Raw genomic sequence first — 25,864 nt, forward strand, 5'->3', positions numbered from 1 at the left:
ATATTTATACACATATTATATATAATATGTATATATATAATGTGCATATATAATATACATAATATATATACGGGTTGGTTCACCCAAAACCGAGACCCCTCGACCCACCATTGCACCTGTTGACTCGGATCCGCCCCGAAACCTTGTTTAATTCAGCTCATTGCCATCCTTATGTACGAGTCCATTTTTTATTTAGTGTAACAAGTATGAATATCTTTCTTAAAGAGATTGATATATGACAAATTTATCTCAAGTAAAATTCTTTAGTGAACTAAAACGATGACAGAATTGATTAATAAAATAATTTAATATTGAAATAAAAAGATGAAACAAATGCAATATAAATAATATAAATCAAAATAATAAACAAACAGTTGGTAGGATTTTGGTTCACATACTCCTTGATCATCTATAATAATTGAATTTCAATCCATAAGTCATGCTTTTGATAGGTTTCCTTAATCTATCAATATACTATGTCGAGATATGTTAATCTAATTAACGAAATGCAGTAATCAAATGTCTTTGTGTTATTTAACTATTGTAATCGCATTAACAAATAGCGAAATTTTCTAGCTTTCGATCTATTGGACTATGAATATAACATGGATTCAAAATTCATATGTCTATGAAATTTGTAGATCTATGGATTATGTCGTCCTATCATGTTATAAAATCTCATGCTTGTCTCGATTATAACAAAAAAAACTCTTCGAAGTTGATCATGCTTCAGATGTCTCTCCTTGGAGGTTGATGGTTGTGGAGGCTATCTTTCTAGGTTTTTTTCATTTTATATCCACGGAGTCCTTGAATTTGTTTCTATCTTCGAGTCGATCTGGGGCGGTCAACGTGACTTGTTATGTCCCATCGTGTTGGTTCTTAAGTCTCACGTTGAGGCGGTAAGTTTTGGCTGCCCTAGCGCGAGATGCTCTGTTTGCTTCTTTTTTTCTTCAACTTGCTTTGGAGCCATCTTTTTTGTAGGCCCAACACGTCTACTTCTATTTCTAGCCTAATTTTTCCTTCAATTCGTGCTAGGGCTGTAATTTTTTGCGACCCTAACACTTCTGCTGCCCAGTTTGCATCCACGTTCTTGAGTTCGTCTGTAACTTTTACCTATTAACCAACCAATTAAATTGAGTAGTGGTTCATATACACAAACTGTGAAATTAACATAATACAAACGTCACACAACAAAACCATGCAACAACATACTCAAAACGAAGTACTCAGACACGTAAAATCGGCACCTATCAGCCATCGTCGGGGCAAAGTAACTCATGTAGTACGAAATGGGGGAGGTACTTTCAATAGTAAGGGAAAGATTTATCGAATTGTACATAAGATGCATGAAAAACAAGATTACTTATTTGATGGTTAAGGGTAAAAATTGGAAATTACATAAGACACCAGTACAAGAAACAAAAGAATGCTTTCGTCCTAACATTGTTATATCATCAAGTTTGATGATATAAAAAAATTTCAGGTATCTAGGGTTCAGTTCGGTGAGCCAAATATAATACTACTTGCTATTATGATGTTGGCCGAGCAGAGCTTCAGTTTTGATCTGAACATATGAACAGAGGTTGGGGGCGTCAAAAGTGTTCGGCGTAGACCTCCGATGCTTATGTCATTACTGGGACCAAGCTTAAGAGTTCAAATATAACAGTGCTAGTGATAGCAGTAAGTAAATGTGTAAGACCATGGGGAATACCTGACATTTATAGAGTTGAGAGAAGTTAGATACCTTTTAGTAGAGGGACTCCTGGTGAAGAAAATTTGTGATACAGTAGATTTGTAGTGATCTGACATGATCTTTAGTTGATTACAAATTTAAAATGTACTACATATCTTGATTTCACTGGATTTTTTACTTTACGCGGGTCTTACCTAGGTATTTTGCATTAGTAGGACTGTGTGAGTGAGCTCGGTTTGGGCGATCATGGTCTGAGCTCGGCTGTTCGGTGATTCCATCTTGTGCGACTGATATTTCTCGAGTAAAGAACAGCTCAGACTCTGTGTAAGATTTTGGGATTGGACTTTTACCTTAAATATATAGATGATGGCCCTTTTATTTCTGTAAATGGGGAAGCGCTTCGGGACGAACTCGATTCTATTGGCTACATGGGGTATCAAAGTTTCAATTTGATGCCTATTTTTACTTAGCAAGGCTAGGCCGTCATGAAAAAAAATTCTAGAATAGTTAAACTTTGTAAACTTCTTATGAAATCAAAGACGTTCTAGAATTCCCGATCCGCAACATGAATTTATATATTTTATTTCTTTATTTCTCCATGAGTTTAGTTATACATCAGACTCTGTATGCTTTAGGGTGATATATGGCGCTAAAAGTTGCATTGACAATTTTTCTATTTTAGTCTTTGTTAATTTGTGGGATGTCTAGTGTCCAAACGTTCATTAGCTTGGGGATGATGAGTAGTATTCATTCCGAAAATCAGCCAAGTATCTCTCAATTTTGTTCATACGAATCTCGTAAAATTTTGTTACGCTCATACTCTTACTTATGGGCAAGCTACTATCGTAGATGTGACCCATGTGCGTAGCTCTCACATGCTACTGCTGGAATAGGCAATACCTTTCTCTCGTCTTTCTCAGTAGTTTATATCTAGTAATTATCTTTCATCTCTCTTCCATCGACCAAGTAAATAGTTTATACTATTTGTTTGCTACGTTTGCTGTCATTGATATTTTTTACGTTTATCATGATGCACGAGCGGCTTCTCTTCTTCCAATTAACTTGATTATTTTGGTTGATTTCCTCGTGAATTTAACAAAATTTTACTGTTCTTAGAGAACTCATGAGATTGGAAGTTATTATTATGCAAAAATCTCAATGGTACCGGTTGGCTTGGCTTCTTCCAAACTAACTTAATTTTTCCTAGTTGGTTTTTTTGGAAGTGAACATGATATAGAACTCGTGAAACCTTTAGTGACTATGCTAAAATACAAAAGATATTGATGAATCTCTGTCGAAGTTTAGCAAACGTTGAATGATATATGAATGTCATGAGCAATATTTTGAACTGATTTTATCGGTTTTAAAAACATTTCGTCACTTTTTTTATAGTATTTGTTGTACAAATGCTATTTTACATTTGAAATCATATTTTATAATTTCACAATCGCGAGTAAGGAAATAAAAATATCGCTAGGCATGTTGATATGTGTCCGAATTAGTTTCCTTGCAAAACAAGACTTTAAATCCTCCGCTCCTTCAAGTTTTAACGTGTGTCACTGTTGCTTCATTTTTTGCTACTAGAAATTTCATTTATTTGGCACATTTAGATGTGAGTAGGCTTTATGAAGAAGAAGTTGAAGGACTATAGGTAATGTATATGGAATGTAGATGTCAAGCCTCAAGCCTACAAACTTGCAAGAAGGAAGTTTCCACGTAAATGCTCCCAAAATACTTGAGCAGGACAATTTAGAATTATTTTACCTTTTTCTTTCACCAACTATTTTATCTTTTTCATATGATGGTAACTAACAATTATATGCACCCAAAAGGCTTGAGCATGACAATAAAAGAGAGAAGAGTGAAGTCAGATGGACTAAAAACTATTTTATTTTTATCGCTAACCTCTATTTATAAGGTATATCATAATTGCATAATACACATCCTTACAAGAATATTATCTCAATATATTTATTTTCATCACGAATCTAATTTGATAAGTATGATATAACAATTACTGAGAAATGAGTATGATTATTTCGATCATATAAGATCGTCTATTATCTTGGCATCCACAATATTACAACATTTCCCTTTAGATATGGACGTGTCTCGTTCAATTATTACTAGAAAAATCCAGTGGGACAAAAACCTAATGAATGAAAAAGAGTACGACATTCTCTCGCTTTTATGAACTGCCTAATTAAAAACCTTTTCATGGAAAACCATGAAGGAAAAGTCATAACAAAGGAAGAAATAGAACGTTAACAACAAATATATGTTTTAACATATATCGTCAAATCTTAGATCTATTATTAGTACTCCCCATAAATATAACAATATGTAGGATCGAGCGTTTGCCGCTTTACCAAAAGTTATAGCTAGTGGTAATGGTGCAACTCAAATCTTTTAAACCGTACAGCAGATCAAACACCACGGTTCGATCGCTCCTCTAGCATGGACTATTATTCAACAATCTCCTTACCAATAATTGCACTCTTTGCAATCAATGGGAGTCAAACCCGTAACCTTGGCTCTGATACCAATTGTATGATCGAGCACTTGCCGATTTACCAAAAGCTATAACAAGTGGTAATTGTGCAACTCAAATCTTTTAAATCGCACAGCAGCTCAAGCACCACGGTTCGATCGCTCTTCTAGCAGAGACAATTATTGTACCAAACAAATATCATATCAATATTCTTTGATAGTATTAAAAAATTTAAACCTTAGTTAGATCTTACATCTTTGATCACAAATCTTACTAGATTATCAATATAAAGTCATATTGTGCTGATCATCAATTAATATATCATAAAAATCATAACTGAGAACCTTATTTATACGGTGCAATTGCTGAATACAATTATAAAATATATTATCTCAATATATTTATTTTCATTATAAAACTCACCATTTTATCTTGATAAGTATAATATCACAACTATTGATAAGTGATTACGATTATGTTGATCACACAAGAACATCGATGATCTTGAGATCCACAATAGCACAACACCTTTATCTTTTTCATATGAGGTAACATGAGTGTGACTTCACTCCCTTGTCAAAATTCTTTGCGATCTAATGTTTTAGGATAGAACCGTCAAGATTCATATTGTTAGTCCCGAACTATGAGACATGATCATTGGCAATATTAAGTCTCGACAATATAAAACTACCAGACTTCTTTTCAACAGCACAAATGTTTCTGAAACTAAAAGCATTTACCATTCTCTCATAGCCAAAATATCTATTACAATAAAGAGAGCTTAGCTAAAATAATAATAATCACCAAAATAATAAAAAGCAATGGAAATAGCAATAAAACAAATCCGAGTATGGCCCTTTTTGTCATGATCGATTTCACCGACCTCAAAATACGAACTGGTCCTTTTCCTTTAGTTCATTCTTGTTTTCCAGCTTAATCTAATTAAAAAACCAATTACATACAACATACTATTAAATTTTCAAACAACTTTTAGTATAGAAGAGGTCATCGAATTTAGGTTTAGCCGTACCGGATTGGGTCATATTTGTCTAATTTAACCTCATCAGACGAGTTCATAACTGAATCAAGTGTTTAAAAAATAGTTTGCGAGATTGGGCATTGAGACAATAAAAGCATGAGAAAAAATACAAGTAATACTTGCTGTTTAATTGCACAAATGATAGGGGATGAACTTTGGTTGTGAAAGAAGCTAAAAAAATTTAGTATTCTTTGCCTAAGCTACCTTATCCATTCCTTGGCCGAAATTAGCAGAAGTTTTGTGGAGAAACTGCGTAATTTATTATTGTTGTGGTATTTATAGGGAAGGATTTTGAGGGCTAAAAGTTCTCCATTTCCTGATCTTAACGATTTCCTGCAGATTTTAGATTGACACAAATATATACCAAATTAACCTTCAAATCCTAAAAATCTTGCAAATTCAAATTTAGTAAATCTTCGTTACTACTAGTGATATTTGGCACGTGTTGTGTGTTTGTACAGTCTTTTTTATAATTAATTTGATTTACATTCAAATATAAGTAATATTATAGTTGTAAAAATTAACAACGAGTCATACTGCAATTTTGCAATTTTATTGATTATATTTCAATGAGGGTCGTACCATAATTGTGAAAATTAGTAAGAGACTAAACAGGAATTCTGAAGTTATGAATTTTTTTAAAAAAGACCATGAAACCAAGTTTTTTGGTTCTATTAAGCCCAAACTTAATAAATCGCAAGAGATTCACAAATATTTTTATTGAAGTACACTTATTTTTTTAAGAAAGAATATGTTCTTGTTTCTTAAGAATGCGAAAATAAACTTGTTCCAAAAGTTTTCCAAAATCGCTCTCAAATTTTCCGAATTCGATATGTGCTCTCATAAATGACATCGTTAAGTTTCTTGTAAATCTCTCAAAATTAAGTGTGTTGCATTGTCCAAAACCTAAAACGGTTTTTGTTCCTGTATAGATATAAGTGCTGGTGTTATGTTTCATTTCTAGTTTCTTGTAAATCTCCCAAAATTAAGTGTCTTGCATTGTCCAAAACCTAAAACGGTTTTTGTTTCTGTATAGATATAAGTGCTGGTGTTATGTTTCATTTCTAGGAACAGTAAGTTGACACCTATATTGGATTGTATTTCTTACTACATTTTTCTTGTTGTAAAGGTATTGAACCTTAGATTTATTTTCTAGTAACTCAACTTAATTGAGCAATTAAATGAACCAATATCCTGGATGTGCTCAACATTTAATATTGCATTAGTATATACTTTGGATATGCATCAGGCATTTTGGGGTCAGAAACTCTAAAGAAGCTTGGCAATTTCCTAGAAGCTGCCTTTGGACACAAGCTTCAACCCTTCATTGGTTCTGTTCTCTATTATTCTATTCTGCATTTCATGCAACAATAACATAGGTGTATTCTGTTGAAGAATGATGTCACCTACAAGAAAACAATTATTGAAACTGAAACAATACCGATCATATATGTTGCCTTCACAAAATGTTGATCTAGTTTTGCAAAAGTAGAACGATTGGAAATTTACTTCTGTTGTATTTCCAAATGCATGTTACTACCATAAAATACATCAATTAGCGCATTCGTGTTGCTTTAAAATTTATAAAATAGCTTGGCTTTTTAGAAAATAGCTCTCTTATTAATTAAAATGATATTATGTTATATTGTAGAATAAAGTGGAATTCCCCCCCTTAAATTTGAACAAATAAGTTCCAAAATACTAAATACTAGAATCAAGAATAAAATATTAAGAACCTTGCAACAACTCTTATAATTGCTTCACTATTTGTCCCATTTTTTAACATCAATTCCTGTAGCAACTTTAACCTTGAGCTTGATAAATGTTACACCATACCCTGGAAATTGTCTAACAGCTTTATCAGTACCAGAAATAGGTTAACTTCACTATTATTCATGTCCTAATGTGTTGTACTTCTAGTCTTTGATATCAATGGTTGTGGCCTCCTACACCATCACAATCAGTAGAGGCATATAAATTGACAAATATACAGAAGTAGAGAAATGCATTCGTGATCGAACATCTCATATCTGTCTTGCTGGCGTTTAACCCTCATCATCTATTTCACCATGCAGCTAACCTACTCTTTTGCTTTTTAGAAAATAGCTCTCTTATTAATTAAAATGATAATATTATGTTATATTGTAGAATAAAGTGGAACACCCCCCTTAAATTTGAACAAATAAGTTCCAAAATACTAAATACTAGAATCAGGAATAAAATATTAAGAACCTTGCAACAACTCTTATAATTGCTTCACTATTTGTCCCATTTTTTAACATCAATTCTTGTAACAACTTTAACCTTGGTGTTGATAAATATTACACCATACCCTGGAAATTTGTCTAACAGCTTATCAGTACCAGAAATAGGTTAACTTCACTATTATTCATGAATGATCTTTATCCTAATGTGTTGTACTTCTAGTCTTTGATGTCAATGTACCATCACAACCAGTAGAGGCATATAAATTGACAAATATACAGAAGTACTGAAGTAGAGAAATGCATTCGTAATCGAACCTCTCATATCTGTCTTGTTGGCGTTTAACCTTCATCATCTATTTCACCATGCAGCTAACCTACTCTTTTACAATTGCAACTTTGCTTCCTCCGTTTATTCAAATAGGACCCAGATATAAAAATGTTTTTTACCATCAAATAATCCTACAGAGTATGCAACCCAAATGGTTGATGATTAGACTTCATTTGTATTTTTTAGAATTGGAGATTTCATGTTTATTTAGTGATATTTAAGATATAAAAGTTTAGGATAATTTTAATGGAATCCATGCAACACTGAGTCATTGGTGATGAATTTACATTTCTTTAATGATTATTGGAGTTCATGAACCATTGAATTCATCATTGTCTGAATTTTTGTTTTATCCTGTGTAACTGCTTTCCTTTGTCAAAAATATTCTGAGTTATTTTTGAACGAGAGAGCAGTATGATTATGAATTGAAATTTATATGGAAAAGTTGTTGATAAGCATTGCGAAAGAGTTGTTCTAAAAACCATCCAAATTGAGGATTCAAATAATTTGAGGACTGGTGACAAATTTTTTCTTGCAAATTTTGGTGCATTCAATTCTCTGAGAGACTGAATTTCTGTCTATCTCGTGTAAATGTTTTCCTCTATCAAATATGATCTGAGCTATTTGTAAGCAGAAAAGAGTGATAAGATCGTGAATTTAACCATTTACAGAAAAGTTGATAAATATGGTTGGAAATTGTTTTAATGAAAATAATCCAAACTGCAGATTTTTTTTAATAAATTGACATAATTTGAGGAATTCTGACACATTTTTCCTTGTAAATTATGGGGTATTCAAGTCCTTGAGAGACTGGGTTTGGTGTTCAACACATGTAATGAAACTATAATTTGGAGTTAATATGAGTGATCTAATGCTTTTTTTCTTGAATTTTTTGGATATTTGAAACCTGTAGAGAAACTGATTTTAATGCATGTAATGAAATTAAACTTTCAAGTTAATCCAATGCCTGAAGGAAATACCACCATTTAGGCTGTCCAAGAAGAAAGTAAACACAGAATGAAATCAAAGGTTTGTGTTGTTGGGTTTTAGTCTCTTCCTCATACAGAAATAAATACATTAAGTTTTGCCGATACCATCGTGGGTACTTAGCTCTTGGTTAAACTTACTCCCCTAGCCTACTGTGTCTATCTTAAGGATGACTGGCTGGGAATTCATTGATGAGTCAGCTCGTTTCAAGCACTGCATGAATGATAAGAACATGTTGCTAGATCTCTTATCTTGGATGTTTATACAGAACTAATTGTTTCCAATATAGAATGGGATAAAGCTACCAACCATGAAACTTATTTCTCTGAAGGCTAGTGTAATTTACCAACAAATAGGTAATTGTGCTTGTCTAAGGTTTATGCTCCATAAAACAAAGAAATCATATATATATATATATATATATATATATATGTATGCTCATTAATATGCAAAATTATTTATGTTGCATTATAAATTTAGATTGCATCTCCATATCAAATGAAAAGTGATTATTTTAATGTTTGTAGACTCCAGATAATAGTTCGGACTAATTTATCAGTTGGTTGGATTAGCTTCCTTCGGTATTAAGTCTATCTTAGGACCTAAAATAGTCAAATTTGAATTTGTCTTTGCAATATATATGTATATATATACATGCTCATTAATATGCAGAATTATTCTATGTTGCATTATAAATTTAGATTGTATCTCCATATCAAATGAGAAGTGATTATTTTAATGTTGGTAGACTCCAGATAATAGTTCGGACTAATTTATCAGTTGGTTGGATTAGCTTCCTTCGGTATTAAGTCTATCTTAGGACCTAAAATAGTCAAATTTGAATTTGTCTTTGCAAGTATGAAAGTGTTTTCATCACTATACTTGAATCTAGATTCTCTTGATATCAAATGAGAAATGATTTTTTATACTCTCACAAAACTCGATATTAGAGTTTGACCTAATATATCGATTGGTCGGATGAGCTTCCTTGAGAGTCATTCCCATCCTTGAACCTAAAATGGTGAGATGTGAATTTGTTTTTGCAAGTATAAGTGTGTTTTAGTTGTCATACTCCAATCACCCCCTACTTATTTGAATGTATCACATGGATTGCAGAGAGAACAATGAATTCAATGAGCATTTGGGCCAATCATTTGTCATTAACCAGGAAGATACTAATTTTATCTTAGATTTGGGTTGTGGAAAAGATGAGTTTGATGAGCTTCCTTGGGACTTGGGGCCGATGATTTGTCGTAAAGTGGTTGATTTATTTTGGCACTATGAGCATGTTTAATCATTTATGGTCAAATCCTTGTTGAAATTCCGGGTGCTTATTTTAATGTATCTCGGAATTGTCGAAATGAGTTTGGACAAGTTAATAGGTGGGTTAAATCACCTTCCTTAGGAATTAGGACCGACCACTCATGTCAACTACTAGGGGTATTAGAATTGAGCTAAAGAGACAACGGCCTTGGAAATTACTATCACATGACCAAAAATGTAAGAATGTTGGATTCCCACAGATATTTGGTGCAAGGGCCATCTGCATGAAAGAGTTCATAAAAGAACTTACCACTCTTAGTAAATTACCTAAAATGTAACATGAAAACTTGCAACAAATTAAATATTGAAAGAAGAATTGTATAACATATGGCGTAATTTCACAACGAGTGCCGCACTATAGTCCTACATATTAATCCAAAACCTTGTCCGACTTCATATTCAGTGGAGGACTACTTCATGTAACTGATTGTTATGTTCTCTTGAAATATATAGTTGGTAGATCGCAACAATTTGAAAATTGTAAACAGGTTTGGATCGTTTCAAAAGTAGAGATTTTCACTTGGTAAACGCATCCTTTGTCCAATGAGAAGTCATATGAGATCGAGCGGTAGAGTTTTAGACCAACTTTACTGCAGATCTCCTCCTAGGCCCTTTTTTTTTATAAAAGTAAAGATTACTACTGAAGAACTAAGAGCTACAGTGTTACTGTTTAGGGTCTACACGGTTGAGCTTTGTCTTCAAGGTTCTGCTAGTTCTCTTTTTTCCTCCCTCTTAAGATACGTCAGCTCTTGGAGTTATAAGTTTTCATTTCCTCTGGCATATAATGTTGATATGGCAAAGGCATGTATATATCTTATCATATATATGCTTCCATATATGTGTTATCCATTTCCTTTGGTTTTCTGTTTGGGAGGGGGGTTTATGGTGGCAGAAGTTGAGGCAAGTTGTTACATCAAAAAATGTGAAATGATGGTGCTTGAGAATTACATCATAATATAACAGTACATTTATTAAATTTAATCCATCCTTTTTTTTAGAAGAATTACATTAAAAGTTATGTATTAAATTTAGGTCATCCTTTTGCCAATAATTGCCATCCTAAAGTTTGCTTTTTTGAACTTCTTAGATTTGTGACACATTGGTCTTGTGAGTTGCTACTTCAAGTTGATTTATGATGTCATCTGGTTACCAGTATGACATGTATAGTCTTAATTAGATGAAGTTCTAACTGGCTGCTCTGTAAAAATTATCTATCAACCAAATTAATTTATGTGATATGAATTGCAATTTTCCGGCTTTGTTTTCAGTGTGAGGAGTTATGGATGGGGAAGGCACACATTCCTCGCATAACAAAAGTTGGAGGACTTTCAAAGTTGGCAGCCTACTCACTGTCTTCCATGGATTATAAACGAGTGAGTGACGCAGATATGAAATCACTCAAATATATATATGTGACGTAATACGTCAAAGCATATGATCTATCCATACTGCTTTTTTCTAATTAAAGTTACTGATGGCAGACCAGAATAACTCGGAATGATCTGTGCAGTCATGTATGGGTATTTCATTTTACTGAGGTATGCGATCCATTGTATTTCCACCATTGGTCCATGTATACTTTGTGGTTTTTAAGGAAAATCTAGTACATATTCTTAAGGCTTTAAACATGGTGACATTTATTTGTATCCATTTGTTTTTACAGCTGAGAGCCTCTATGGTGTGAAGAATTAAGGATTTGTTATGCTTTGTTTTGGCTGGATTTTATAAACTGATTGATAACAGGATTAAACTGAAGTAGAGTACTTTCTGATCTATATATGCCTGCCTCTTTGGACAAATTCTGGCTCTAGATAAGACAAATTTGGTTCCCTGTCTCATCCTGTAGACGAACTCTGGCTCTTGTCAGCCAATTGCCTTTCATCATCCTAGTCTAGTGTTTCAAAAATCAAAACTATAAACCGATTCAATTTTTTGGCAGACTATATACCCTAACTAACTGATGTCAAAGAAAAAGAACCCCTCCACCCGATGAAGAGATCTTTCGGTCAGTTATTTGTCAAAAAGAGTGAAATGCAAAAGACAATATCACAGCGTAGGAATCAGCTTGAACGGAAAAATTGTATTGTAAGAACAACTTATATAACCTGTTCAATGTTCAAATAAACTACCTAGTCTAATTGTGGACTCCAGGAAAGTCAGAAACGAATCAAGACACCTTATGGTTTAAGGGTTTAATCCCAGTCTTTAAAGTCCCCTCACTTCCTAGAGAAGGAAGTTATGTCTTGCAGTTAACCTCAATATGATGCAAGAGAATAAGATCAGATCAGTGGCTGATATACTATATCTTCACTCAGTAGTAAAATCGACATCGTTGAAAATCAGGTGTGTTCCCTGAGTACGTTGTGTCATGATGTGCTTCAATCAAGAAATGATGTATATTGAAGCTTATACAGAAAGTATATATCCATTGTTTATCACTTCACGAGGTTAATATCAGTTCATCGGTTTGCTGCATCTCATCCCATTCCCATTGTTTATTGCAACTGAAAATTATTTTGCATGTATCTTTGGTAAAGACAAGTTTTTCCGGATCCAGTATTTCCATTCTGCATTAGCGTCGGTATTTCCGAAACCGAATAATGGGCAGATTATTAACGAGGCACTTTTAACAGTTTCTCGTTATTGTGATCTTGGCATGATTTGTTTCCTGACTGGCAACATTAGCATTTATATTGTCATGCACCGCCCAGCTATTTCCAACCCGGTGCAATTTTCCCCAATTGTTATTCTGAATTAGATTAGTTACCCCTTAATACCGATCACATGAGAGAGTGAATAATTCAAGAAAGTGCAAAATCAACGTGAAAATCACAAAAAGGAATTTTGCATGAGAGAAATCCTAGTAGGGCAGGCACTTATTTGACTACAGATTTTCCTCAGGTACTTCAGGAGTATAATTTCTTCTTAAGCCCAGCCTAAAAAAGGGTTACTGAAGAAATTACATGAAACCTCTAATAGGTCTGCACACACATTCTTTAGGACATCATAGTTAAAGCTCCAACTATGATGTTGCTTTAGGACATTATATTGGCCTTAATCTCACTGCTCTAGTGCATCTATTAATCTCATGTTAGCCATTCCTGTCTTAGTTCTGAATCAAAGTTTCAAATAATCCAGTAACATATTTTCCTTATCGTGTTCATGAGAATGCAACATTGGCTAGAACAAGTAAGTTGTATGTTCGTATTGGCCGGATTAATAATTTGTTCAATGAATTTGGGCACTTTCACATTGGTTCTTCGATCCTGTCGAAATGTGTGCTGCTCATGAAACTCTCGAGGATAAACATGGTGAATAGCATAGAAATTTATTTGAGATGCAGGAAAGTTCATTCAATCCCCAACCCGATATACAGGAACTAACACTGACCGGGGAAAGCATTAGGCATATATACGGGAACTTATACTGTTTGGAAGGCATTATCCCGTTCAAGCTTTAGCCCTTTAACTAGTTAATCTTTATCTTGCGTCCGTATCAAATCTCACGGCCGAACCTACAAATTCGAAAACCCTCTTATTACTTACTTTCGACATCACATCTTGAAAATACTTACAGCTACAGAAACATAATTACTAACTAGTCTTATCAACCGATTAAATATGTGCACACTCCAAGCAAAGGCGCACGCCCTTCAAGAAAAAAGAAAAATTAAGAACCATCATTTGCATTTACTAAGTTGAATCCTTACATGGCGCAGTTATCTGACCGTCATCCATCATCTTCTGCAGGCAGCTCCCGTGTACTGGCGAAACATGGATCCCTACTGGCAAGGCTCTGGAACTCCGATGCGTCGGTACTTCCACCAGGATGGAAGCATTACTGCCGATTCGGACGACGGGGTGTGGGGAGGCCATGAATCTTGCTACACCGTTGTCACTGGCTTGCTGGAGGATGGGACGATAAGGGAACACTACGTGAGAATAAACAGATGGCCTCAGCTGTCTGTGCGGAGAAAAGAAGACGGGAGCTGGGAACTCTCCAACCATCTATGCTGCTACACTAGCGTACCTGATGCTGATAGAGAAGATGGCACTGACCCTCCATCTCCCTACTTCTGAACAAATCTCCCATCGCTACTATGCACAGTTTCACCCTTTGTGTACTCGTCGTATGTTATGTATGTATGCTTGTGTGTGCATGTGTGGGATGCTGACATTCTTGAATTTGAATCGGGTTTCTTTTCACCAGGATTCGTTCACGTGCGTAACTCTGGATGGTCGTATGAAAATCTTTTTTACTTCAAGAAATTAAAGGATTATGTTTGTGGGAGGTTTTTTTGGATTTCTGTGATTACGGAAGTTTTGACAGAGATTCGGACGAAAGAGAACCCTTAGAAATTAAATAAAGAAAGCTGCTTTTGTGATGTTTCAAACATACTGACACGTGTCGGGCTCAGAGTGTCCATCTCGTGTATCGTAGGATACGTGGCGTGCTGTGAGTATCGGATGAGTAAGTAACAAGTGGAAAGATTGTCTCCTTGATCTTATTGGTTGAGATGAGTCGGCGTTCAACATAATATAATATGTTTCTATATTTATTTACTTTTAATTAAAATTATCATATGATATTATAAACTATTGCTTCGGAAATCAAACAAAAACTTGCTTTCAATCAAAAAATTAGGTTTGAATTACAAAGTATTAAAAATATGATATTGATATATGATATTTGAGTATTAATTATTTCATGTATAGTACTAATATATTATTTTTGAGTATCTAAATATGTATAACAAATATCGATATTGATAACACATTTGTCTTTCAGATTAAAACCGATACAGAATATTGAAAGTATAGTAATAATATATTATATTTAAGTGTTAGCTGTTTTAGATTTGATACAAAAGAAAGATTTTGAGTATAAAATTGTGATAATTTTATTAATATCAATATTTGCTAAACATGTTTGGGAACTCAAAAAGCATCTATTAATATCATATGTGAAACAATTAATACACATATATCATATATTAGTATTATATTTTTAATATTTTGTACCGTTTCAACCGAGAGTGTGAGGATTTAAAACAAATTTATCATATTATCAATCTACGTGTTTGAAAATATATGTTTAATAAATTCAAATTTGAGGAGGATAAATATTAAGTTCTTGTAAAAATAAAACAATTGTAAAACAGGAAAAATGTGAGATTGTTTTACAGAACAATTTCGTAAGACAAATTTTCGATCTGATCCAACTTATTTAAAAAAATTATTTTCATCGTCTCATAAATAAAAATATGTAAAATCGTCCCTTTGAATTTTTTTCAAATCAGACAAGCTTTTATGAGATCTTTCATTTGATACACAAGTTCGATTTTAATTATGTAATAAATAAAAAATTTAGGAAATAATAAATTTTATATAAAGAATCAATCAGGGATGTCATTTTTTTACAACACTACTCTCAAAAATCACAAGGGAACCTTTCGAAAAACCCAAAAGAAGCAAGGACATAAACAGTTGGTAGCGAGAGAAGAAATTTGATGAATCTCAGAAATGATAGGTGCTTCAACCGCAAAAGGAGATAGATTAAGAATGGACTTCACTGCATTGCTGGCATCTGTTTCAATGATAAGATGAGTCCAGCCAAAACTCGAAGCCACAAAAAGGCCTTCTCTAATTCCGCAAGATGAACTATAAAAGGGGTGGTTGCTCGAGCAAACAAGGTAACAACTTGATCATTTTTGTTGCTCGAAACAACTGTTGCATCGACATTAATCTTTAAAGTGCCGAGAGGAGAAGCACACCATCTCAACAAAGGAGAAGAACAAAAACTTTCTCATGCCAACATGAATCACATTTCGATATGCTTATAGCTATTGGGTATACGGATTGAAATACCATGTACATATAAACAATGGATTCAAGAACAATTCCAGCCCTTGTCGAACATGGATAAATTAAAGAGTTGTATTTGGATCCATGAATATTAAATCAAGCATAAATCTACAAAAGTGTCAGGCATTGGATATATAACTATGTAGGCTTATCAGGTCTATTTTTCTCTTGCATTGCTAACAGCAATGGCTAAGTTTATCGATACCTGAAGAATAAAACCATTGTCATGCATATGTTAACCAGGATATTTAATTATTTTGTCAAATAACATATCCAATGGTATATATAATTGATAGTTTTCATATCCGGAAACTGCAATCAAACGAAAAAATCGATGCCATCAAGGCTCCAAATTGATTACCCATAAAAGACAACAGATTTTTCAACATATTTATTTTAGAAAGAAAGCAAGCCTGAGGACATTTGCGCAGCTTTCAGTTAAGAAACAGCGTTTTTAATGGATTCCATTGAAAGAACAGAGATAAAAGAGCGCCAAATTCACCAAATATCAGGGCGGAGCTCGCCTGTTGCAGGAGGTATCCATTTTCCAGAGTTGTAGACACTTTCACCCACTTTCCAACCTGGTACATCTTTCATTATTCTAGCCTCTTCCTCAAGATACTTCTTCCATTCATTGACGAATCTGGAAAAAAAAAAAACAAGAAGTGACAGTCAGACCAGCACACAAAAAGTAAAATCATATTCGAGGCTGGTATGAAGAAACGCAAGGATCACCTTTCATCTTCTTCAGCTTGAAGTATTGGCAGTATAGCCCTTCGCGCCGCATATTTTTCTTCTTTCAATTCCCTGTATGGAGAAACCTTTCAGCTCTATTTCATATCATGGAAACTAATTAATTAGACATATTTCCATTATAACCACCTAAAAATACTAGAATATAAGGATTAGTGTAACCAAGAAGGAGATACAGAAACAAGACCATACTGTTCTCTTAATAATACAGTGGCAGTAGCAACTTCCTAATAATCACATACCAATGGCTGCAAATAAGCCAGAGAACTGGATATTGATAACATATTTCATTGTTGACACAGGTTTTCAAGAATTTATAACTTATTGAAGATCTTAGATAAGATAATTAGGATATTTGTTTTAAGTTTAAACTTTAAACTTAGAGCAGATAAATTGGATATTGTAGGGATATGCACTTGGGTTTTTCTTTATATATATTTCATATTATTTCATGTATGTTCAAGTTCTTAATAATGAAGGAGAAATCTCTTCCTTACACAGATTTCACACAAAACTACATGGTATTAGTTGTTCCAAAATAAACCCTAGCCGCCGCCATGACAAAATACGGCCATATGGCTTCATCGTCGGATTCTGATAAACAACCACTGGCTCCGCCGCATCCAACCACTCCCGATCTCTCTCTGCTTCAATCCATTACGTGCCACAGTCCGTCATGATGTTTATATGCGGCAAGGAAAAGGAAGATCTCATATCTGGCTCCTCCAAACAACCGGCCACTATTGATGGAAAATTCAAATCCTGCAACGCCGAGAATAGCATGCTCATGTCTTGGCTTATCAATTCCATGGTCCCAGATATTGGAGAAAATTTCCTCTTCTATTCTTTTACCAAAGAAATATGGGATGCAGTCCGGGATACATACTCTGCCTGTGACAACACTTCTGAATTATTCAGCATGGAAGGCTGCCTTCATGACATATGCCAGGGTGAGGACACGGTCACAACTTATTTCACTGCCTCACCAAACTCTGGATTTGTTCGAATCACACGACTGGAAATGTGCAACGGATGAAACAAAATTCAGGGAGATTGTGGAAACCAAACAAGTAATCAAGTTCCTTCTCAGACTTGATCCATCTCTCGATGAAGTTCATGGCCACGTCTTGGCCACTAAACCGCTGTCAAGACTCCGTGCAGCTTTCTCCGAGGACCGCCATGAGGAAAGTTGATGTTGGGCTCTTCCTGTCCCCTACCAGTGATGCTTCAGCCCTGGCGCCCACTCGACCATTTTTTCCCTCTAGTCCCGATGGTGGTGCGCGCCATTCGACGCATTCTGCATCCACAAACAGTCAGCACGTGCGGAGTGGTCGCCTATGGTGTGACAAGTGCAAGAAACCAAGCCATACCTTGGACACGTGTTGGTGCATTCATGGCAAACCAGCAGATTGGAAACCATATAGGGACCGTCGTGCTAATTCCGCTACTGTCGATGTTGCTTCTCCTGTCTCGCAGCAACCTTTCACCCAACAACAGCTTATGCCCTTCATCGTCTGTTTGGCCAGATTTCTGCTCAAAATTCTGCACCATCCACGACACTTCTGAGTGCGGGTAATGCAGCACACTAAGGTGATTTTCCCCTTGCATTTTCCTCGAATCGGGATTTGTCTTCTGCATGGATTGTTGACTCGGGCGCCTTTGATCATATGACGGGTAGTCTTTCAATTTTTAGCTCTTACAAGCCGTGTGGGAGCTCTCGTTCTGTACAAATTGCTAATGGTTCTAGTTCAAAGATCTTGGGTGTTGGTTCTGTACAACTTTCCCGTGATATTTGCTTACTCTGTGCTCTTCGTCCTTGATCTTACTGTTAATTTACTGTATGTTAACAAGATTAATGCCGACCTCCGCTGCACTACTGAATTCTCTGTTGATTATAGTCTTTTTCCGGAAAGGGGAAGACGATTGGCAGTGCTGGCTTGTTTCTCTTCCGAACGGAGCTCACTTCAAGACTGGCCCACTGAGTATTCCAAGACCGTCTTTTCCAATTTCCTGTTATGGTTTCAATTCCAATAAAGAAAGTGATATTCTTTTATGGCACTATAGACTAGGTCATCCGAACTCTTTGTACACAGCAAAGTTGTTTCCATTCGTATCAAGTAATAATAAATCGTGTTTACTTTAGTGTGATTTTTGTCAAGTTTCCAAACACACATGTAACACTTTCAAACCACAAACGCCCTTCTCACTCATCCACAATGACACCTGGGTTCCATCAAAAATAAAAAATGTGACACGACTCGTTGGTACCTTTTGTTTGTGAATGATCATACTCGCGTATCGTAGGTTTTCCTCATGAAAAACAAGTCTGAAACAATTTACCTTCTCAAAGTTAACCGCTCTCTTCTGTTCACATACAGAGTTCCTCGCCATTCTTGGGGTGATGTTGCACTTAGTGCCACTTACCTAATTAATGTATGTCTTCTCATGTCCTCAACTACAAAACCCCTGTCGAGGTTCTTCTTGAACATTTTCCTCAAAACACATCTCCCAAACTCTGTTCCCCTCAAAATCGTTGGGTGTTCTGCCTTCGTCTATATTCATTCCCAATATCATGGGAAACTCGACCCGCGAGCCATCAATTGCATCTTTTTAAAGTACTCGCCCAACCAGAAAGGCTACAAATGTTATTCAGCGATCACCAAAAAGTTTTATCACTCTCTTGATGTCACCTTATTCGAAAACGAACCTTTGTACCTCACTTTCTCCATTCAGGGGAGGGTAACAACAATGAATCTCTAAATTGGGATCCCAATTTATTTGTCGACCCAATCAATGTCAATCCAGAACCTAACCACCTATCAACTTCCCCAAACACACCACTCAAGGTTTATTTAAGAAGGAAGGTCATTCAAATGGAAAGACAACAAAAAACAGCACCAAATTAACCACTCCAAGACTCTTCTACGAGGCCAGTTCCCCATGAAAAAAACCAAGGTACTGCTGAACTTGACAATAATTCTCCCATAATTGATAATTGTGACATTGATGATAGACATGTCACTTTAAGAAAGGGAACTAAGACATGTACTCAACACCCGATATGTAACATTGTCTCATTTAAATCATTATCTCCTGAATATCGTGTTTTTGTGTCCATTTTAGATCAAATATAAGTTTCAGGTTCAATCGAGGATGCACTCAAGGATCCTAATTGGAAGGTTGCCGTCTTTGATGAGGTCAAAGCACTAGAAAAGAACAACAAATGATAGATTACAAAACTTTCCTCGGGGAACGAACTGTTGGGAGCAAATGGATTTTCACAGTGAAGTATTAGGCTGATGGAAGCATTGAACGATAAAAAGCATGACTTCTTGCGAAGGGATACACTCAGTCTTATGGAATTGATTATCAAGAGATCTTTGCTCATGTAGCAAGACTCAACACCGTCAGGGTACTCCTATCAATTGTCGTCAATCTTGACCGGCCTCTATTCCAACTGGTTTTTAAAAATGCACTGCTTAATGGGGAACTAAAGGAAGAGGTATACTTGAATATTCCCTCAGGGTTTGTCACAGAAGCAGTGAAACACAAAGTGTGCAAGCTGAAAAAGTCTTTATATGGTCTTAAACAGTCACCTCGAGCCTGGTTTCATCGGTAAACAAATATGTTGACTAAAGAGAGGTATTTACAGTGTCAAGCATATCACACGTTATTTGTTAAGCACATCGAGGGAATGACCAATGCTCTCATTGTCCACGTTGATGACATTGTTCTCAAAGGAGATAATGAACCAGAAATGGCTTGCATAAAAGGTGTCCTCTCAAGGGAGTTTGGAATGAAAGATCTGGGAAATCTTACATATTTTTTGGGGATGGAAGTGGCTAAATCATCTCATAGGTTTTCACTCTTGCAAAGAAATTATGTTCTAGATCTCCTGAGAGAGACTGCAATTATAAGGTGCAAACCAGTTGACACTCCAATGGATCCAAATGTGAAAATGGGGATGAATCAGGATCAAGTACTTGTTGACAAAAGAAGATAACAACGATTGGATGGAAAACTGATCTACCTATTACACACTCGACCTGACATTGGATACATCGTGAGTCTTGTCAGTCAGTTCATGACTAAACCTACTGAAGAACACATGGAGGTTGTATACCAAGTGCTGAGATACTTGAAGGGAACATCTGGAAAAGGCTGCTCTTTAGAAAGCCTGCAAAGAAATGTTACGAGTCTACAGTGACATAGACAAGTAAGAAACATGTTGTGGCCCGAAGCAGCGCAGAAGCAGAATTTAGAGCTTTGTCCAATGGAATTTGAGAAGGCATGTGGCTTAAGATACAGCTCAATGAATTGAAGATAGGAAATAGTCATCCAATTGAGATGATGTGTGACAACCAAGCGGCCTAAAAGATTGCTAAGAATCATGTTCACCATGACCGAACCAAGCATGTGGGAATCGACAGACACTTCATAAGTGACAAGGTTGAGAAGAGAATAGTTGATCTCCACTATGTTCCCTCACACGTGCAGCTGGCAGATATTTTGACAAAAGCACTCCATCGACCGCACTTTGAAGAATTGAAGACCGAGCTTGGCATGACAGACATATACCGCCAAGGTTGAGCGGAAGTGTTGAAGATCTTTGACAAGATAATTAGGATATTAGTTTTAAGTTTAAATTTTAAACTTTAAACTTAGAGTAGATAAATTGGATATTGTAGGGATATGCAGTTAGGTTTTTCTTTATATATATTTCATATTGTTTCATGTAAGTTCAAGTTGATAGTGAAGAAGAATTCTCTTATACAAATTTTACACCAAACTACATAACTCAACATCTTTATGTGAATATGTAGTCCATGTCCATGTCAATTAAGATCATGGTTTATGCAAAGACAGAGAAATCAGTCAATGCTTGAAAATTGCCTCGTTGCATATGGATTGTGTGGCTCTTAATCGGTATCGATGGCTGTCTTTTTGCAACAAATGGCAAAGGAAAAACAGAATATTACAAAATATAATCCATGAGAGCACATAAAAAAGGAGCGGGAAGGGAATATAAGTATGATGGGGGTTTGGAAGGGATATTAGGCTAAAATTTTTGCTCTTAAACTCAGGCTAGGGACGAGAGGGAAGGTTTTCTCGTGTAGAGAGCAAAGTCTCTATGATCAATTCTTCGATGTTTATGAACCAGGGGCTTCAGACATTGAAGAAGTGGATTCTATGCTTCAATAAAGGATGTTTTAGCAAGTTACTCCAGATAAATTTCCAGCTTACTCAAGCTAGGATGAAACTAATGGTGAATGACATAAGTTACAAGAAGAGATCTTAAATTATAATCATATCATCAAATATCAGCAACCAATGAGTTATGCAGTAAACTTGATGATTGGTTCCACGGCTATTTCCAATTCTTGAATGCATCAATTCAGTTGCATATGGTATTGCCTTAACTGAGTCGGCTCAAAAACATCCATCTTTCCTTTTCCTCTACTCAAGCCCTTCTTTGAGGATTCCAATATACAGCACCAAAACAGTCCACTTCAATGACAGCATACCATTGGTTCGTTCATTAGGTGATACGAAACAATACTTTTGGTTTTTTAGTTTTAGATTTTACGACTTTTGTCATTCCCAAAATATATGGTGATTTATAATTATTAATATTCATATTAAAGTATTACACAATATGCACATACACAAAAAACAGACGTATGCATGCAAACACTAATATATCCTTCTGGTTGTATCCTGGTTTTATGAAAATTGTCGCATCTCAAATTCGTATCATGTCGTATCCTTATTGGTACACCATAGCTAGCAGAGTACTAGAGCAAGCAAATAGTTGTCCAAGTATGGACTGTGGACATAAATGCAACTAATAGTTCTCCTTTTCCTCCCCAAACTCTGAAATTTATTGAGTGTGAAGTGTGAACCACACTAAGGCTCGATAAATTCAGGATTTCGTCAAGCCTAGCATCATTATCAAACAAAAGAAAACACTATCCCCACCCTCATGTACCCAGATCTACAAATGAATCAAACACATAAGATATAGCATACCAAGTGAAACAAATTTTTCATTCAAGTCAAAATGCAGAGAATTTTGAAGTTAACATAATAATTAGTAAAAGATAAAATTTTATAAAAACAAAACTGATAAACAGATAATACCAAGTCCCTGGAGCCTTTCTCGCATATTCAAAATCAAACACCATTCAGTCCCCTCATTACTTAACACACTTACCAGATAATAGTTTGCTGATTTTTAAAAAAATATTTAAAGCAAATCGAAAAGGCAATAAAAAAATTACACCTTTCTATTACTAGGTGAAATTTGATCACCAAAGCAAGCGAGCGAGCTTCTCCAATCAAATAACAAAACACTGTGCTATATAAGAAGCTCGTGATAAATAACAAAAACTCTCAAATCACACGCGTGACAAACTGAAAAAATCACTTGATAATATCAAAATTTACCTGCGGATCTTGTTGCCTTTACCGACCTGGTACATACCCCAAGAGAAAGCACCAAAAGTGGCGAGGAAAATGGCCATTGCGCTAGGACCTTTGCTGGGGATCCGCCGAGCAAATCGTACCGGTGCGAACCCTCCCGGAGGTGGACCGTCCTGAAGTAAAGGCATATCCTTCACGCTCGCCATCCCAGCTTTCTTTCTAATCATCGCCTCTGTCATCTTGCCGCTTCGGTTTTCCCTACGAATTCCCACTCTTCGAAACTATTATATGTACAGTCAGGTAATTCAGAAATCGAGCAGAAGTGGGAGGGTTTCTCTGCAATGGACTCCCTTCAATTGTCTACAGTTTCCACTTATGCTGATGTAAGGGTAACAGGGGTTTTATTTTTTAATTTTTTATATTACGTCAAATATTTAATTTATTAATGATAAAACATTAATTTTAATCTTATATATATTTTTGTGTGTAATCAATTTTAATTTTTTTCCTAAAAATCATGTAATTAAATAGTTAATATCTTTGGTAAAATTTATAATTATGTTGTGAATCACATATGTATATTTCGAACCAATAAAATTGGTAAGATATATATAATAGATTTGAGAAGATTGAGGATATAAGGCAATTTTTGTTTTTAAGAATGTCACATTTGCGGACATCAAATCCTGAAATATCTCACAATTCTGATCATTTATTTTAAATTTTTTTTTAAGGGACAATTAACACCAATATGTGTATCATTGAGATTAATGTTTGAGTGCATATATTATTGTTTTTTAATGTTTTATTACATCCATCCCAATTACATCAATTGTATGTCTTTTTTTGGTGTCCTAATTATATACTAAGTTCCTAAGTTTAGTTGTATTTCAGCTAATTTTTTGACTAATAACCCTCTTTAACTGGTGCAACAAATTTAAAATAAATTAAATAAGAATAAAAAATGTTTATGAAATTTGATTTTTCATTAATATTCTTAATCTGAGTGAAAAAGTCGTCGAACAAGCCCTCTTTTTATATGGCCTGATATTGGGCTTGGTCGGGCCTGTGGTGTGCTGGACTTGGATTGACCCGTGAAATTAGTATAAACAAAACAAAATTACACAACCCAATCATCATCTAGTCTACACAGGCTTTGGCCCATCATCGGTTGGTGGTTCTACGATTATCAGTTCTACATTTTAGCAAGGGCCAATTGACTTAAATACCACAATTTTTTTGTAACAATCAAGTATCATTAGGCTGAATCACTATGGGTTTCGCCTCATACACATATACCATTACTGATCATGGGTCGTTAAGATGGTCCAGCATAGACCTCGACCCATGCCCATACACCGTCACTCATAGAATATCTCCCTCTTGGAAAGTGGTTTTTTTCGCCTCCCCCAACACTTGAATATATATATATATATATATATATATATATATATATTTTAAGATATTTTTAAAACAAAACTTAAGAGTCAAAGTTCACTCAAACCGTAACGAAATATGAATGGCTGGATGGGCGACTCCAATTTCGTGGAAGATTGACGTAATTGATTGATGGACAATTTGATTCCATTCCACAAATGAAGAAGAAATTGATTGTTGTTTTACTACGTACTTTCTTGCTAGTTTCACTTCAACTGTTCACCGGAGAAAAATCATCGGATTATGGAATACTTTTTGATTGCGAAAGGAGAAGAAGACAAATTCAGCCAGAGTCTTGCGGTCTAGCAACTTCAATTTTCCAGACATTGGATTTGTCATTCTTAAAAATATTTTATCGTATATCCTTGTCATATAAAATTATACTAATCAAATTATTTAGAGGGAAAAAAATTTATTCAGATAAAATAGGAAAAGCTATAATTTGGTGTTTGTTAGTTTTTGTGATTTTGGTCTATGTATTTTTTAATTTTTAATAATTTTGGTCATTTTTCATTGGAAGCGCTGATGTGGCAGCCGTGTCGGAACCACGTCGGCGCCGCATAGGTGTCAGATCAACGTCATGCTTGTCGAAAAATGACTAAAATTGCAAAAATAACAAATATATCAGATCAAAACTGAAATTTGATAACATAGATCATAAATGAGTAAAATCGTAGAGATACAAATATATAGAACTAATATCACAATTTTCCCTATAAAATATGAGAGATATGAAGTTTCAGTGTTTTTTGCATAAATGGTTTAATTTGCCAATTTTAATTAATTAGACTATGTGGGGAATATCGACTAAACCGATTAACATGCTGTCATGCATGCATAATACAATTGATTGACAAACATATATACATGTCTCACTTTCTTTTCCTTTTTTTTTTGGTAGTTAAAAATCAAAATTTATTATACCAAAGGGTAATTATATAAATTTTTTTATAAAAAAATTTTATTTTAGTTTTATAAGTACAACTCTACGAATGAATTTTATATATTATTTTTTTTTGTTCTGCCTTGAATCGGAGAAAAAATGTAAATGGAAAAAATTAGGATATTTATGTAAAAGCTAATATGTGCAGGTGTTCGGGATATGCCACTTAAATGAATATGAGACTAAAACCGAGATTTGATCATGAACAATGAACTGCAAAACTATGAACTACATCAAAAAATTCTGCAACATTTTCGATTAAATTTCTTTAATATAAATAGAAAAGAAATGAATTTGTTTTTCTAATTAAATAAAAACGAAGTCTTTCTTTTCTTGGATTTAGTGGGGCTTAGGCACAAGATATGGCTATATATAC

At 34.8% G+C, this 25,864-nt stretch overlaps 2 protein-coding genes across 3 annotated transcripts in view; one reads left to right on the plus strand and one right to left on the minus strand.

The window, feature by feature from the left end:
- The window catches only part of LOC142518132 (uncharacterized), a 51,724-nt gene extending 37,139 nt beyond the window's left edge, over nucleotides 1–14,585 (plus strand). The window contains exons 2-5 of one of the 2 annotated variants that reach the window (XM_075620826.1): nucleotides 11,337–11,441; nucleotides 11,550–11,606; nucleotides 13,818–14,194; nucleotides 14,278–14,584. In XM_075620826.1, the coding sequence (XP_075476941.1) occupies nucleotides 11,337–11,441; nucleotides 11,550–11,606; nucleotides 13,818–14,147 (492 nt within the window). In that variant the 3' untranslated portion in view covers nucleotides 14,148–14,194; nucleotides 14,278–14,584. Of the gene's footprint in view, nucleotides 1–11,336; nucleotides 11,442–11,549; nucleotides 11,607–13,817 lie in introns of both variants that reach the window. The other variant, XM_075620825.1, reaches the window with a different exon arrangement.
- Nucleotides 14,586–16,267: 1,682 nt separating this feature from the next.
- On the minus strand, nucleotides 16,268–23,493 carry LOC142518017 (NADH dehydrogenase [ubiquinone] 1 alpha subcomplex subunit 13-B-like). Its single transcript, XM_075620592.1, has 3 exons — nucleotides 23,133–23,493; nucleotides 16,668–16,739; nucleotides 16,268–16,575 (listed from the first exon to the last, which is right to left on the minus strand). Exons 1-3 carry the CDS (start codon nucleotides 23,345–23,347, stop codon nucleotides 16,431–16,433), a joined length of 432 nt encoding a protein of 143 aa, XP_075476707.1. The 5' UTR covers nucleotides 23,348–23,493; the 3' UTR covers nucleotides 16,268–16,430.
- Between the last annotated feature and the right edge of the window lie 2,371 nt (nucleotides 23,494–25,864).

This window comes from Primulina tabacum, chromosome 11 (assembly GCF_025594145.1).
Source record: "Primulina tabacum isolate GXHZ01 chromosome 11, ASM2559414v2, whole genome shotgun sequence".
Taxonomy (NCBI): Eukaryota; Viridiplantae; Streptophyta; class Magnoliopsida; order Lamiales; family Gesneriaceae; genus Primulina; species Primulina tabacum.